Consider the following 16382-nt stretch of genomic DNA (forward strand, 5'->3'; position numbering starts at 1 on the left):
AGAAATCACTGGGAGCGTAAGGGAATTCACCTTAAGATCATTGGGTCTATAACCTTCATACCGCATCGTGGTGGTTAATGCTTTCATGGACCGCAAGAAATTTCTGGCGGACCCGTCTGCAGACCAGTTTTTCAGTTGAGGAACACCGAGTTCTGTCATGTCTGTCCTCTGCTTCTAACTCTCCAATGGCTTCCCTCTCGGAAGCCAAAACACTTTACTCTGGTTCCCAGGACCAACCAACATCGTCTTTGCCCACCACTTCCACGTCCTTCCCATCTCCCACTGCTGACCCCTTCCTACTTTCCCAGTCAGGGGTGGTCACATTGGCTTTTGAAGTTCCCTCTTCTAGCCTGGCCTGTGCAGGCGCAGTGGATAGAGCGTCAGCCTGGAACACTGAGGTGCTGAAGTCCTGAGGTCTTTGCTTTGAGACCCTGGGCTTGGCTAGTCAAGGCACATACGACAAGCAATCAGTGAACAACTAAAGTGAAGCAACTATGAGTTGATACTTCTCAGTCCCCTCCCCCTTCTCTCCTCTCGCTGTACAATCAATAATTTTTTTTTTAAGTTTCCCTATTCTGGAATACTCTGACCCAGATAATGGCATGTCTGCATGCTGCTCTTTTGCACAGATGTCACCGTATCAGGGTGACCTTTCTGACCACCCAGGGTAGGGGTCAGGTTCACTCCACAGCTGCACTCTGTCTCCCCCACCCAGCCTCATTCTTGGCCCTGGACCAGATCCCATCTAAAATACTAGACTTGCCTGCTCTCCGTCCATGTGCTCTCAGGAGAAGCTAACCCCCAGGCAGACTAGTGCGTGGGGTTTCACTGCTCCGTGCTGACTCCTAGAGAAATAGGCCCCTGACATGTATTTGGTGGATGGGGGGTGAAGCCGTAAAGGGGAATAAAATGAAGCAGGGATGAGGAAGATTAGGACTGTTAAAAACCATATTTGACTTTTAATTTTGAAAACAAATTAAATACAGTTAAATTAAAACAGACCAGATGGTGCCATTGCAGGGGCTGCACCCTCCCCCCATCTGTGTGGGACTCCCCGCCCCCCAGCTTCACTCCTCCATCATGGGGCGTAGGGGACAGACTGAGTTTGGAAAACCAATTGTCGTCATGGACCCAATTCTGATTCATAACAAACTCATTCCCAACAAAGATGGACGCTGCAGTCCACCAGGGTTATCATTATAAATAAATACACATGCAGCTAAAACAGAGCATTGGGTGAAAACAACTAGCATCTGCCAAAAAATAAAAAAATAAATAAAAAAATGAGAGAGAGAGAAAGAGAAAATACCTCATTTTGTTGTTCATTATTAATTTCCTGAAAATGAGCCCTGGGTTTTTTTGTGTGTGTTTGTTTTTTTTGGCCAAGAATGTGGCCTAAGACCAGTCAAGCTCACCTGAGCATTCAGGGCTGCCTTCAGTGAGGAGACGGCGGAGGTCTGGGCCTGAATTCACGCACCTGATGGTTGCCCTGTGCCACCCCCTCCCTTCTCCCCGGCCATGCCCCTTGATTCCGAGGTGGGGGGATGTCCAATGCAACCACTGACAATGTAAGAGGTTAGGAGATGTCCTGCAAGGTGGCTCAGGGTTCTCAGGGATAGGATCACATCAGATGGGTTCATGAACTACTGTGGTAAATTCAATCCATTTCAAAATAGGCAGCCAATGCTATTGTTTGAATGTTTAGGTTGCCGGCCTAAGTCATACCCCCCTCCCAACCCCAACCCACCCATCAGTGGGTTCTCCGTGGTCCTCAGACTGGTCCTGTGAGTTTAAATGAAGTGGGTGCTGTTAGCGGTTAAAAAATAAACACCTTGTCAGTAGGCTCAGGCCTTTCCTTTTTCCTCCACTGGGGAAGAAAATTGTGCTTCCGACTTTCAGGAGCATGAGTGAGGTAACCACCAGAGGGCGCTGTCCCTAGTCACAAAGCCAGGAGGTCCGTGGCCTGCAGAATGGGACAGGCTTTCCTCCCCGTGGCGGAGGGAGCAGCTGGCGTATGCACTGTTCTTTGGGGAGGAAAGGGCGCAGCTGGGCCTGAGGCAGGCTTGCTCTGCATGGCCCCCACCTCGGGAGAAGTGAGATTTTCTTTTCCATTTTGTGTTTAAAATAGAATGATTTCCAAAGTAGTGTGTGCTCACGTCTCCTCTCCACTCAGTGTCCAAAGGATCTCTGCCCCTTTTCCATGAATCCCTCTGTTAATGCAAAGTCTCCTGGCCCTTGAGCCGGGGGCAGGAAGGAGTCTTGGAGTTGCCCCTGCCTCCCTCCTCTTTCCGAGTCTCCTGCCCCTGGCTCATGTGAGCCACTGAGGTCTGTGGTTCTCAAGGGCTTCAGGAAGAGGGCTCCTGCCCTCCCCGTCCTGGCCCAGTGGGCAGCGGGGGTGGCAATGTGGGGGTAGGGGCCCACATGGTCTTAATCCAGGTCAGTTTCTGACCTGTGCTGGCTCAAGGCCCACCTGCTTCTCTGTGCTGCAAGGAGCAGGCTTGAGGAGCAGGCCAGGGGGCAGGGGCTCTTCTCCCACCACAGCCTGAGGTACAGGGGAGCCTACTGGCAGGCCCAGGCTCCCCTCATGCAGGGCTGGCCTCCTGTTGGGATCAAAGCTAGACTTATGCTCTGGACACAGGAACTGAAGGAAAGCCACAGAGGCGTGTATACTTAGGAGCAACTCTCCGAGGAGGGGGCGGGTATTCCTGATGCCCAGCAGGGCCTGCTCTCTGGTCTTCAGAATTCTCTGGCTGGCCAGGAGCAGGGGGCCGGGGAGGACCACCCTCCACGTGACTGCCGAGTCTTTCATCCCCCTCCCAGACGGGCATCAATCTGGGGCGTGGGTGAACCCCATGCGTCTGTTCCTGCAGGCCTGTGGATGCAGGAAGCTCTGGTGGTGGGGTGGGAGTGCTGGGCACCGGTGCGCTGGCTGGGGGCTTGGCGAGCAGCTGGGCCCTGGCCACACGGGATGGAAGAGACCGTATTGTGGATTTCTGTGCTTTAGGTTCTCCGTCCTTTGTCCTGGCATCGGGCTGGGCTCTCTCTGAAGCCCCAGAATAGAAACGATGGTGGTGGCCGTTCCTTTGGAGTTTGCCTCGGAGGGGGCATCAACCATGGGGAGAGGATGGAAGGCCAGGAACAGGGTCTGAGAAGAGGCTCCTGTGAAGGGGAAAGGAGCAAGGGGTGAAGCAGGTGACCAAGCAGCCGGTCTGGCCAAGCTACCCAACCCTCAGTCCCCAACAGGGTTCACTGAGGAGCTGGCTGTGCAGAGCCCAATCCCCAGGGTCTGCTGTGGTGCCTTTGGGAGGTGAGTAGGGGCCTGGTGAGGGAAGGAGGCAGGGAACATGGCTCTGTACTGATGGATCTCAGTGGCACGGGCCCAGATGATTGTTAGGTTGAGGGGACAAAACAGGCAAATTGACACCCTAGGGTCCCTGGTGGCCAGGGCACTTGCAAACGTGACAGAGAAACGGACAATGAACTCCAGGGCTCAGTTCAGATGTGTCCCGTTGTTCAAGCTCCCAACTCTGGGATGACATCACAGAAATGCCCAGAGGAAACTCTTGGCTTTGCCAAACACCTGGCACAATTCATGTCATTGAGCTTTTCTGAGCATCATTTCTTTACCTCTAAAGTGTAAGTAGATCCTGTGGCCCACTTCAGCAGAGGGTTTTAGAGAATGAAAGAACAGAAACACTTATATAGGGCTTATTACATGACAGAGACTCTTCTTGATATCCCCTCCAACCCATTTTACAGACGAAGAAACGGAAACATAGAGAAAGAACAGTCAAACAGTAAAAAGCAGTAGGCTGGGAGCGGAAGCAGCTGCGGGGTCCACACTTCCACCACTGCACTACACTGTTACTAGGGAGAGGCACGTGGACATGTTACGTGAGGCGGAAGCAGAGAGGGAGGGTCTTTGTCACAGCAGCATGACCGAACAGGAATCCGCAGGGCAAGACAGCCTGGGGAGAGTACACAGCAGTGCCATGCAATGGGACAGGTGTCACGGCCAGAATCATAGTAGTAATCAGGTGATGTCTGGAAGGAGAGCCTTCCAAGGAGTGGTGACAGAAGGACCGGCTGCGTAGGGGGAATTGGCTCCTGTTTATTTCCAGACAGCTCAATGGGAAGGGGACTGCAGCCATGTCTCTTCTCCTCGTGCAAGCATGTCCCTGTCCTCCCACAATTAAAAACCAAGAGGAACCGTCTTGGCGAACTTATTCTGTGTCCAAGCCCGGCATGCCCCTGCCCAGGGCATCGTTGCCCTCGTCCTTGCTGTACCTGTATCCTGGGGTTCAGATTTCCACAGTGGGGTCAGTGAAGCCTTTTTTCCCCTCGTTCACCAGCACTGGCTTCTCTGTCCGCGTGTGCCAGACCAGGATCTGTGTGTCCAGAGACATGACACCACATGGGGCAGCCCCCCCCCCCAACCCCCGAGCTCACCCTGCCACCTTCTGCTCCCACCCACACTCCTCAAGTATTTCCCGTGCCCCCTCCCATTCCGCCCTTGTTCCATCAGGATTCTCCCCGTTGTTCTTTATTTCTACCCACCCCCTCACTCTTGCTGTCTGTACATAGGACGCATTCAAAATAGCTCTTGGAAAAAGAAAGTCTACAACTACAGAAAAATACGTAGAGAAATAAATCCGAAGACTTTCTCTTGCTTTTCATCCTCCCCTGTATTTCTTAGTGGGTCTCTCTAGACTGGGAGAAAGTTGTTCAGGAGTCGTCAGCTCAGACAAGGGATAGCCCGGGCCCTCTCTGGAGAAGTTCAAACTAGGAACAGTGCATGTGCATGTTTGTCCATGTGTGCACACATGTACGTGTGTTTGGTAGGGAGGTTGTAGAGCCCAGCTCTTTTGAAATGAGGGAGGGGACATGATCCTGGTCTCTGCCACCCTCACCATCTCCCTGCTTGACTTTTTTTTTTTGTGTGGCTCTCTGACAGGCGATGAACTGCCTTCCTGGCTGGGTGTTCTAGGAAAGCGTGGCTCTAGGCTGGTTCTTCTTTGCAAAGCTGTTTGGAGGCCTTTGTTTCCTGCTCCCTGATAGGTAGGGAGTGTCTGGACAGGCTTGGAAACGCTTGCATGACTGCTGTTGGTTCTACTGAGGGCCTTACCTTGGTACAGTTGGCTGCCTTGGGCTCCAGGTCATTGAGGGTGACAAGTTCTCGGAGGAGGCTGCTTTCCTGGTAGCCTCCCTTCACGCCGCGCAGCTTGAAGTAGGCCTGGCTTCGCTGTAGAATGAGCCGCAGGTTGACCGCAAACCCAGCCATGTCTATTGCAAACGGTCGGTGGGGGTCAAACACTGTCTTCCAGCCGACCACCTTCCCTGCCCCGTTGACCCGTGGGGCCTCGTACCGAAGGCCGCCGACGAAGGCGACGGGCCACACGGACACCCTCCTGGTGCTGCGCATCTACAAGGGGGACCCAGAGTCAGGACACCTGGGACTGCTGACAGGGAGCGATGTGATGCCCGTCCCCATGGAAGGTGAAATCATCAATTAACTCTGGGCTCACAGGCCATGTGAAGCTACCGCAGGGGACTCAGACTAGGCCCGTCTCCATATGAGCTCCTGTGCTGGGCACCTGGGGAGGAACCTGGCCTCTCAACCAGCTGATCTCTCCTCCCTCATGCCCTGCTGCCACTCTGTTCCTTGCTCTGTCCTCCCAGTTTGGAGTCTGACCCCTCCCCCAGACTACCATGACTCACAAGCCCCAAGGACACTGAAACTGGCCACACCTACTTCAGACCATGCCTGTAAGGCAGGACTGTGGTCTAGCAGCTCCAACACCACCTTATTCTCTTTTAACCAGAGCGCTGCTCCGGTCCCCAGCTAGTCTTTCCATCCCTTCTCTGGCTCTGGCAGTCTGCACTGACCCTGGCCTGGCACCCCTCCTGACGGTTTCCTGGTGTGTCCCCGACCCAAAGGGCCCCTCCGTGGGAGTCCCGCCTCCGCAGGAGCGTCTTCATTGCCCAACCCAGATGCCCCGCATCCACTCACCCCTTCCCTGCCCTCTACCTGGTGCATACCTCCTCAAAGAGCTCCAAACTGTAGGTGTTGTCATCGTCAGCGAAGTACACCACGCCCGGCTGGCTGTAGTTGCGGGGGAAGGTCTCGCGCAGCCAGCGCAGAGCCAGGTTGCGCTGCATGGTGCCCCGTGGGATGCGTGGGTCGCGGGCGTCGCCTCGCAGCTTGTAGTTGCGGGGCGTCTCCACATGAAGGTGTGTGTAGTTGAGGCCGGTGTCGCGCAGCAGGCGCGCGGTCAGCGGCGTGCGGCGGGGCGCGTCCTCCACCACCAGCCAGTGCAGGTTGGGCACGTGCAGCAGCGTGTTGGCCAGGCGTGTGAGCTCTGCCTTCTGCACCGGGCGGCTGTAGGTGGGCGTCACCACATGGATGGTAGGCAGCGTGTCGGACCACGGCGGAGGCCGCGTGTACACGTACTCGGTGCGCACCACCTCCACGATGTCACGGTCCGACATGCAGTACTCCCTGGGGTCCACGCCTGGTGGTGCGGCCCGCCGAGGGTCACTGCCATCATCTGTGGGGTTGGGAGAGAGGCGGTGTGGGGACGCGAGCCGGCTCTGGCCCCGGGTACTGGGCAGGATGCTGCCCACCCTGCCACGACAAACCTGCCCTCTGCCCCTCCTCGGGAATGCCATCCAGTCCCTGCCTGAGGCTCTGTCTGTTAGAACAGACCATGATGGCAGCATCCCTGCAGTTCTCCCGCATTCTCCCAGTTCTGACTCCCAGACAGCTGAGGTGACCTCTGCCTCCTCCATCTGACAGCTCTGTAAGCCACCTGCACGCAGCTGCCCAGAGTACAACACCGCACCTGCAGTTCCTAAATGCCTCTTCATATGACAAAGTGTCCGACCCTCAGCACCAAGTGCCCTCTTCACCTGGTCAGAGCTGACTGCACTGACACACAGGGTGGGGGTTACAGAGCACCCTGGCACTGCCACCCTGTGGCGCAGCCACTGCAGTGCCCAACAGCAGGAGTGGCACATTCACGGTGGAAGCACACTGTGGACGCTGAAGAGTGTGAGGTTAGCGCACCCTGATTTTTCACAAATCCTCTCGTCAAATAGGGTCTCTTCCCTCTTGGCCTTATGTCATCTATCCCAGTGGTCCCCAACCCCGGGCCTTGGACCGGTACCGGTCCATGGGCCATTTGGTACCAGTCTGCAGAGAAAGAATAAATAACTTACATTATTTCCATTTTATTTATATTTAAGTCTGAACGATGTTTTATTTAAAAAAAATGACCAGATTCCCTCTGTTACATCCATCTAAGACTCACTCTTGATGCTTGTCTCGGTCACCTGATACATTTACCCATCCCACCCTAAAGGCCAGTCTGTGAAAATATTTTCTGACATTAAACCAGTCCGTGGCCCAAAAACGGTTGGGGTCCACTGATCTATCCTTTGAATCTCTGTGCAGAATTTAATATTTAACTACAACATTTTATTTCAGGGTTTTGCCCATAGTTTTCAAGATAATTTTGAGTCCCGAACCTGTCCTTTCTGATTTTAGCTGTTCCTACATTTTGGCATACCCAAAGGGATGGGTGGAGGCCTGCTTCAGCTCTTCTGCTCGTTTCATGCCAATCTCTTCATCTTCACTTTTTGGAAATACTCATTAGATTATCTCTCTCCTGACCCTCATTGTCCCAGCATCCAGCTAATGTTTTCCCATATCTTCCCAAGGACACTGTGTGAAAACGTGCAGAGGCCTGGTCTCAGGTGACATACTCCCAGGCGGGGGAAGCCAGCCCTTCAGGGTGGCAACCTGCTCCAGTTGGGATCTCTCCAATGACCAAGCTTTTCCGTACCTCCTGGACACTTTCCCCTCAAGTGAAGCTAGTAGTCCGTCAAGAGGAGAAATCAGGGTCATTGGTGGTCATGTGTTTAATGAGCCCCCTCTCTCCACGTTATACCTTTCTGTGTAAATACCTGTGTGGCCCTTCCCTCTCTCCTGCCGTCTCAGGAGGAGGTGATGGTGGTCAGAGGACAGACCTGAGAATCCTCATGCTTGGGCTAACACGCTGCCCTATTCTGTCACTCAGCTTCTGATTTCTCAATTTGTGCAAGTGTAGAAGGGAGCTAATCGTAGTACTGACTTTATTGAGTTACAATCTGGCTTAGGGAAGGTTTCAGAACACTGCGAGGCAGGTACTGTCATTTCCTTGTGCAGAGGAGGACAGTAGCCAGCCCCACTTCCTCATGGTTTCATTCAACTCTGGAAGGGATGTGCTGAAAACCACCTGGAAGGGCTGCAGTGGGGTCCCGGGGAGGATGCTGTGAATCAGCCATCTGTCGCTTCCCCTCTTTTCCACCGTTTCTGTTAGCACATGGGGTATGCGGGGTGCTTGTGAGAGGTCTGACGCTGGGCTCTCGGTGGACATAACAATGAACCCGGGAGACCTGCTCCAGGCTCCTAGGAAATCTGCACAAGCTAATGGAGCAACAAGGCACACAGCAAAAGCTGGGAGCCCCCTCTGTGGGCTGTGGACACGATGTCACAGGTGTGTGAGGGCAGGGGTGAAAGACTAGCACATGTGCAGTTGCTCAATGGTTACTTTTTGGAGGAGTTTTGGGTCAAACTGTGAAAAGAGAACAAACAAGCTTAAGGAACATTTCTTTCTTTCTTTTTTTTTGACAGAGACAGAGAGAGAGTCAGAGAAAGGGACAGATAGGGATAGACAGACAGGGAAAGAGATGAGAACCATCAATTTTTTTCGTTGCGGCACTTTAGTTTTTCATTGATTGCTTTCTCATATGTGCCTCGACCTACAGCAGACTAAGTGAACTCATGCTCAAGCCAGCGACCTTGGGTCCAAGATGGTGAGCTTTTGCTCAAATCAGATGAACCCACGCTCAAGCTGGCAACCTCAGGGTCTTGAACCTGGGTCCTCCGTGTCCCAGTTCGACACTCTATCCACTGTGCTACCACATGGGCAGGCTATAAGGATTGATTTATCCTGCAGTCAGTAAGGTTTTGAAAACAGAGACCTGGGCAGGAGATTTAGAGCCATTTCCTCCATTTTTTTGCCACTCAAATCCTCCCAAACAGGTGGATCTGTGCCCTGGGAACGTCCTCCATGCTTTAGGTTTAGCCATAGCCTGAGCTCAGCCCTTCCTGCTGGCTTTACGGTTCCTGCAACCTTTGAGTCATAAAGGCTTTCCTGGGACTGGGACTGTATTTCACTGTGGCTTTCATTCACTCCCTTTTGGCCTGCTCTGGGGAAATAGGATGGCAGCCCTCCTCCTCAGGCAGCAATATCCGTGCTTAGCAAAACAGCCTGACATCTCTGACCTTAGGGCTCTGCCACGTGCTATCGTGTCACTTTTTATGTGGTAGTTTTAACCCCTCTGCGATGATGCGGTTGTACAAGAGCAGCAGTTCTAAAGCGGCAAGCGCCAAAGAGAAAGGTTGGAGTTGGGAGGAGAGGATAACTCTTGGGCGCACAGGCCCTAAGGGCTCAGCATTTGGCAGTGGGAAGTTAGTGATGTGTAGCGTGGTCCTTCCCCATGGAAGCTTTGGGAACTGCTGGCACTGAGGACCAGATGCGTAACTGCATGGAGCAGCCGACCTCAGACTGTGATTCTTGGCTACGCTGCATCCCAGCCCCTTGGGGTAATGGATACATATGGATTCCCAAGCTCTACCCTGGGCCCTCGTCATCTCTTGCTGAGATGGGCCAGGGTGCCTTCATGTTTTGTCATGCTTCTTGTGTCACACTGAGCACCTTTCAGTGAGAGAATTGCTGCCCCAGAATATTGAGTCTGTGAGTGCAAAGGGGAGGAGGAAGGGATGAGGCCTGTGTTCACCTGGTTGAACTAGATCAGGGCTGCCTAACCAGGAAGAGAGGGGCGAATGATATACTCTCCTTGAAAGGTTTTAAAACACAATACAGACCAAGGACCCTCTTCACCCACCCCTCCCCACTGCTGCTGCGTGCTCCCAGCCCTTGCAGTCCTGGGATTGGACATGGAATTGGTGCATTTATGTCTCAATGCATGTGTGCATGCGTGCATGCCTGCATGGTAGCATTCATCAGATTCTCAGAGGGGACAAGATCCCTACAAGGGTCAAGTTAATGGCCTGGGTCATCCTATGGCTCCTCCCAGCTGCCTGGTAATGAACATCAGAACTCCACCAGCACTGGCTGTGCTCACTCTTGTTACTGGCACCTGGCCGAGCCAGGGCAGGGGCTGGGGTGGGGGCTCACCCTTGTGTGCCGTGAGCAAAGGCGCGATGGTACTCTGGTGCCACACGGTGACAAGCAGCGTCCAGGGCAGCACGATGAGGACAATTGCAAGGATGTCCCGTCTCTTCGGCATCTCCAAGGCTGGCTGGGCCCACAGCTCCTCGTTACCTGGGCAGCGGCAAGTCAGGAGAGGGACAGCACCGGGGGTGGTAGCAGCACAGTGGTGAGCACAGGGGAGAAAAGAACAGGAATGGGCCGGACAGGCCAGACACAGGCATAGCAAAGAAGCCGCATGTTGGCTAGCAGGTCTTACCAGCGCTCACAACCCACCCATTGCGGAAGCAGGTTTGCGGAGTCCAGACCGACCAGAGACTGAGAAGGGGTGGCTGTTCAGGGGCGCATTCAGGAACCCTGTGACATGCACACCTGCAAGAGAGAGCAGAAGAGGATGGCCAGAGACCTGGGTGGGGGATGGGCATCCAGAAGGGCCAGGCCAGCCTCTGGGTTTTCACAATGGAGCCCAGACTGCCATTGCCCTGAGGACCTCTTCTGCCTGCCTGCCTGGGTGACTGAGCCTCTGTTCCCTACAAAATGGGGACATGGCACTGTCCACCCTGTGTGCTCAGCAGGATGCAGAAATTAAGGGCACAGACTTCAGATACACCTGCCTTGGTTTAAACACCAACTCTGCCACCAACAGGCAGTACTTCCATTGCCAAGTTACAGCAACTCTGTGCCTCAGTTTTCTCATCTGTGAAATAGGGTACTATCAGTACCTCCTTACAAGGTGGTTCTGAGAATTAAATAAGTCAGCCCCCATAAAACCCTTAGGGTGGTGCCTGAATTGTACCTACTGAGTGCTCAAGATCGTGTTGTCCACGTGATTGGGCCCAGATTTTTTTTTTATACCCAGATAAAGGGGTTGGCATTGGGATGAGCCTTTGAGGACAAACAAGAAGTTTGGGGGACAGGCTCTTGGTCAATGTCAACAGAAGTTCCTGTGGACACCCACTGTGGACAGGACAGAGCACTGGTGCTGGGGCTCAGTACCAGAGAGAAGGAATGGTTGCCATAGGGACAGCCACATCCTGGGAGGCAGTGCTCACAAGAGCGGCGGCCCCTGTGAGAGATGAGCCTGCTCCAGTCGCCTCAGATCTGCTGGCAGCATCCTCCTCAGGGTCCTGCTCTCTCGTGTGACAAGGAGGGTGGGCACAGAGCTCTGTGACCACCGTGGCAATTATTGCATCTTACTCTCCTTCTTCCTCCTACTTCTGTGCTGAGTGCCACTCAGGATGCATGCCAGCATGACAGGGACAACCCCCGAGGCCAGCTGCCTGCACCAGCCCCAGGTAGCCTGTGTTCCCCCCCACCCCCGGCAGAGCCGAGAGTGTGGATGAGGAGTGTTTTTGTCCCCTGCATTTGGAAACTGGGTTCCTTTCCTGGTGGGGTCCTTGCTCCAAACGGTTCTGACATTTTGTGGAAGAACCAGGTGCTGTCTTCCAGGAAAACAGTGGTCTCTGTGTGCTGTTCACGTGTTTGCGCCCAGATGGTTTTTTCATAACCCAGATAAAGGGGTTGGCATTAGGGTGAGCCTTTGAAGACAAATGAGATGTTTGGGGGACAAGACTTTTTGTAGATGTCAATAGAAGTGATCTCCAGCATGCCCCCAAACCCTTGCTGCTGCCCTGCCAGCAGGCCTGCTCTGCCTTGCAGTCTCCTGGTGGGCAGATGTAGACAGGCTGCCCCTCATTTCCTCAAGGAGATGGAAGACCCACTGGGGCTCAAGGTTACAGGCAAAGACTAACAATGGGCATGCAGAATGGGGAGAATAATCCTGGGGTATGTGTGCTATGTCTCCTACAAAGTTTTTCCATGGCCTCAGTAGGTGACAGAGGCCAATGTCCCACCCCAGATACCTGTCTGGGTCTCCCGTGCTGAGTGTGATGAAGCAGAGTGACCTTACGCCACACCTCTAGCCCTAGTCTCATACCCCCACTTCTGGACCACCAACGGGCTGCAAAGGGCTGACCAAAGCCTCAGTTTGGCTGGCTGATCTTGGCCACGTTGGATGGAAGACAGGGGAGCTTCTATAAGGCCCGGCTGGGAGATTTCCTCTGGCTTCTCCTGGAGCTTTTCCAAACGCCCTTCATCTCGGGGAGGGCTCTGAGTTCTGGGTGAGAAGCCAAGGGCCAGGTGTGCTCTGAGCGCTCCGGTGGGCTTGTCTAGCTTGTCGTGTGCTCACTCGGCTGCTTCGCTCTTTCCCTGGGCAGCCTCTGTACTCCGCCCCTCCACCTCTCACGCCTGCTCAGCCCCCCGCTTGTCTGCCAGGCTGTGGTTAGTAATAATAGCTGTTAGGTAGCACTCATGGTGTTCAAAGATGCCACTCCACGGTTCATGGTCAGTATCACAACAACCCTGGTGGTGGTGGTGGCGGGGGGAGCTCATGCTGTTCTTATTGCCGTGTCATGTGGAACTGAGGAGGCCAGCGAGGATGAGTGGCTTGCCCAAGGTCGCAGCCAGGACATGGTGGAGCTCGACATGAAGCCAGGCGCTCTGGTCCTGTGCTGCAAACAGGTGCATGGGAAAGGAGGTTCCAGGCTCCGGGGGAACCTGGTCAGGCATGGGGCGAGCACAGGGACACACACAGGCCATGGCATAGTGCCACCTTCCTTCACAAAAGCCACCTTTACTGCTGTCCCAGCACCTTCCTGGAGATGGGAGCAGGAAAGATGGGGACAAGGCTGCGAGGTGGCCGTGGGGAGACAGTTCTGTCCTATTTTGTCTTTTCGGCCAAGACATCTATGAAAGGAAAGGGAGCGAGGATGAGGGAGAAAAACTCTAAAAATAAACTTAGCAATAAACCCAGTTGTGCATTAATTACTCTGGAAGTCATTACAGTTGAAAATCCCATAACTTTAATGGAGGCTATTATAAGCATAGTAGCAAAACCGTGGAGCTAATTACCAGGCGGTTATAAAGCAGGACAAGAGCCCCCAGTCTTAGAGAAAGCCAGCTGGCCAGCAGGGGCGGGTCTGTGGGAAATGGGGCCTGGGTCTGGGAGCAGGCGGGGCTCGGGGGAGGCTAGGGCTGTAGTGGTCCTGAGGCTGGGGGGGGCCTGGGGAGGATATGATTGGTGGCAGGGTGTGCCTGGGGCCGGGGAGCCTGGGGCAGGGGACCTGTGGGGAGGCCTGGGGCAGGGGGGAGGCTGTACCTACCCCAACCTCAGATTGGAGGTCCAAGTCTGAGATGAGGCTTCAGGGATGCCTAGCCCACCACAGTCTTCTTCTTCTGCCTGGGCCTTGGGGGAAGGGTGGCAGCTTGTCTGTGGTCATAGGCTCAGGCCTGCAAGCTGCGTCCACCATAGACCCTGGAAATGTGCCGGGCCTCTGGTGGGAGCAGGCAGAAGAACCAACACCCAGACAGAGGAGGGGCTTGGCCTCACCCAGAAGCCAGGAGAGGGGCCAGGGCAGGAGAATGAGATGTTTGGAGGAGTCAGCCAGGGGCAGTGGAAGCAAACCATGCAGGCCTGAGTGAGTGTGGGGACCCAGGGTCTACTGTGGTCACTCACGTCTGTGACCAGCCTCAACTGTCATTTGTCTTCAACAAGTGCAGATGTGAGGAGGCATTTCCCCAAAGCCTGAGTGCTCTCAGAAGCCTCCACTGGACACAGTAGAAGGCTATACTGTGGGTAGATCATGTGGACGAGAGTGGGATGGTCACTTGGCCACAGAAGCAGAGTGCTGGGAGGCAGTGGTAGGAAGGTGGGGAAGAAGTGGCCTGGACAGTGTTCTGGTCAGCTCCCACTGGAGCATGAGGACCCCTGCTTGCCTGCCTCGGTCTATACTTTTCATCTTTAAAATATGGAGGCTGGACTGGAAAAGTTCAAATAAATGTTCAGTTTGCCATTTTAGCAATAGTTAAAGCTCTGTGAGGATAAAGAAATGTTCTATGTGAGAAAAATGGAGGTCAGGTGGTCATTCTAAGGCAAAGTCAAGGCAAGAGGCCAAATAACAGCTTTCTATAAAACTCAGTCATAATTTGAGGGTCAATTACCCAGGGAGATTGGCCACATCTGGAAAGATCTATTTTTAGGAGCCCAAGGGTTTTAAGGTATCACGAGCTGTGCAGGAGAACTAGGAGATGTCTGGGGTATGAGGTTGGCTTCGAGGCTGGGCTATTCCAAATGCATGGAGAGGCTTTCTACTGAGTCTGCAGGTGTTCAAATGGACACCTCACAATGAATGCCCCTAGTTCTTGAAGAGGACATTCAACAAATAATAATTCAGCACCCACAGTGGGCAGGCAGATTCTATGGGCAATGCAGCAGTCTGGGCGAGGGAGCCCAGAGGGAGGGAGAAGCTCACTCAGCGCAGGCCGAGGGGTGAAGAGCACTAACGCTGCAGAGATTGAGTGTGTGTGTGCGCATGTGTGTTGAGTGTGATGAAGGTCAGTCACACACAAGCCTAGACACCATCCAAGACACCTGTCTCTGATAGATCGTAAAGCCGTGTCACTAAGACCAGGAAGAGCAGTTAGCTTGTTAGCCAACGGAGTCTGTTTAAGTGAAGAATCCTTCAAAATGTTATGTACACGTGATGCATGCTTTCAGCTTAAGCAACCTTTAAAGAAGCAGAGGTTCAGAAGATGATGCTTTCTCCTTATTGCCCTATACGAGGTCATTTCCCCCCAAATCCAAACCATCATCGCCGGCTAGCTTGCAGTACTTCCACTTTCTCGGGGCAGGGTGTCGGCTTTTCTTGCGCTGACAGTCCCCTGGGGAGCCCTGCTGGCGTTCCGGCGTGGTCGCTGCAGTAGTGCACCCCGGTGGCCTCCACGTCGATGTTTTTACAGTGAGCCAAACCTGAAGGACACTTGGTGTGTGATCTGCGTGCAGTATCCCTTAGAATTTTTTATTTTTTCTACCAATCTTTACATAATGTGAAGAACTTTTTTTTTCTTTTCTCCCAGACCTACCTTATGGAGTCTTTTGAGAGTCTTCAACTTAAATTTTCATTAGAAACAACACATTTCTTTCTTTCCAGGCCATGTTTCATGGTTTATATAATATTCTGCCATGGGCAATCACAGGCACGACCTCTGATAACAGGTTGGGAACAAACATTACGGACCCACGGACCCTAGGCCAGCATGTGACTCAACTGGCGTGAGTAGGAGCCGGCTACCGGCGGGGAGGGGACAGCCAGAGCACACTTGCACGAATACCTGTTGGAGTGCTTGGCGGATGAAATGGAGAACGGTCAGTGTGCAAAGTAGAGCAGGGGGTCAAGGAGAACATTTGCTGTACGTGTGATGGAGGAAAAGCCGGTCTCCATCATCTGAGAGCCTGAGTCCCTCAGGAGTGGATGAGACAGGTGATGGAGCCTCCTCCTGGGGGAGCAAAACCAGTTCCACTGCTCCGCTGGTCAGGCCCTGGAGGAGTGAGGACGGGGGCACTGGGGAAGGTACCGGCCTTCTGGGTATGAGAGCAGGGATGTGGCGACAGGAGGCAGGAGGGGAAATTTAAACAGGAAGATGGGGGATGATGCTAGTCAAAGCTCCGGTTCCAGCTCCAGACAGTTTCCCCATCAAAAGGCACGGATTTGTCCCAGGACCCCCTAAATGGATCAAGGGATCAGTATTGATTTTTCTGCCTCTGCTCAGGAAAAGCCCCGTGCCAGGGCTATCAGCTCCCGGCCCAGTCAGTCCATCCTTCATCAACGCAGCCCTGTCCTCGTGCAACCCTGGCCACCGCCTACTCTACCCCCAGCTGGCCCTGGCTTCCGGCCACCAGTCCCCACTGGGGGTGTGGGCACAGGCATGGCCTCTCCCCACTCACCATCCCAGGCCCCCTGTTCCTCTTCCTCTCCCCTGCCCCCACCACCTGGAGGGCAGGGAGAGTGGGGGACAGAGGCCCAATAACGCATTCCACTCAAAGAAGTGAAGCGAGGTCCTCAGGGGACATTTAGTCAGAATTGCAAGCTTTCTCAGTAACATCCCTGTGCTGGGCCAGCAGGATTTATTTTTTTTCATAAAGCCTGGTTTTTTGATCTTCACAACAGCCCTGTGGGGCAGGCAGGGAGATCACATATGAGGAAACTGAGGCTCAGCAGGGCCGTGTGATCAGCTCAGGGTCCTGGAGCTGCCAGAGCGGCTCGAGCC

The 16382-nt window shown here is 53.9% G+C and overlaps 1 protein-coding gene across 4 annotated transcripts in view; it reads right to left on the reverse strand.

Annotated features, from left to right (window-relative positions):
* Window positions 1–939: 939 nt before the first annotated feature.
* B3GAT1 (beta-1,3-glucuronyltransferase 1) overlaps window positions 940–16382 on the reverse strand; it is a 30640-nt gene continuing 15197 nt past the window's right edge. Inside the window, exons 2-8 of one of the 4 annotated variants that reach the window (XM_066365282.1) lie at window positions 10554–10649; window positions 10245–10391; window positions 6040–6548; window positions 5126–5422; window positions 4288–4388; window positions 3628–3657; window positions 940–3159 (exon numbers count right to left, since the gene is read on the reverse strand). In XM_066365282.1, coding sequence (XP_066221379.1) covers window positions 4302–4388; window positions 5126–5422; window positions 6040–6548; window positions 10245–10391; window positions 10554–10557 — 1044 coding nt within the window. In that variant the 5' untranslated portion in view covers window positions 10558–10649 and the 3' untranslated portion in view covers window positions 940–3159; window positions 3628–3657; window positions 4288–4301. Of the gene's footprint in view, window positions 3160–3627; window positions 3658–4287; window positions 4389–5125; window positions 5423–6039; window positions 6549–10244; window positions 10392–10536; window positions 10650–16382 lie in introns of those variants that run through there. The other 3 variants (XM_066365284.1, XM_066365283.1, XM_066365285.1) reach the window with 3 other exon arrangements.

This window comes from Saccopteryx leptura, chromosome 2 (genome assembly GCF_036850995.1).
Source record: "Saccopteryx leptura isolate mSacLep1 chromosome 2, mSacLep1_pri_phased_curated, whole genome shotgun sequence".
NCBI classification, from domain to species: Eukaryota; Metazoa; Chordata; class Mammalia; order Chiroptera; family Emballonuridae; genus Saccopteryx; species Saccopteryx leptura.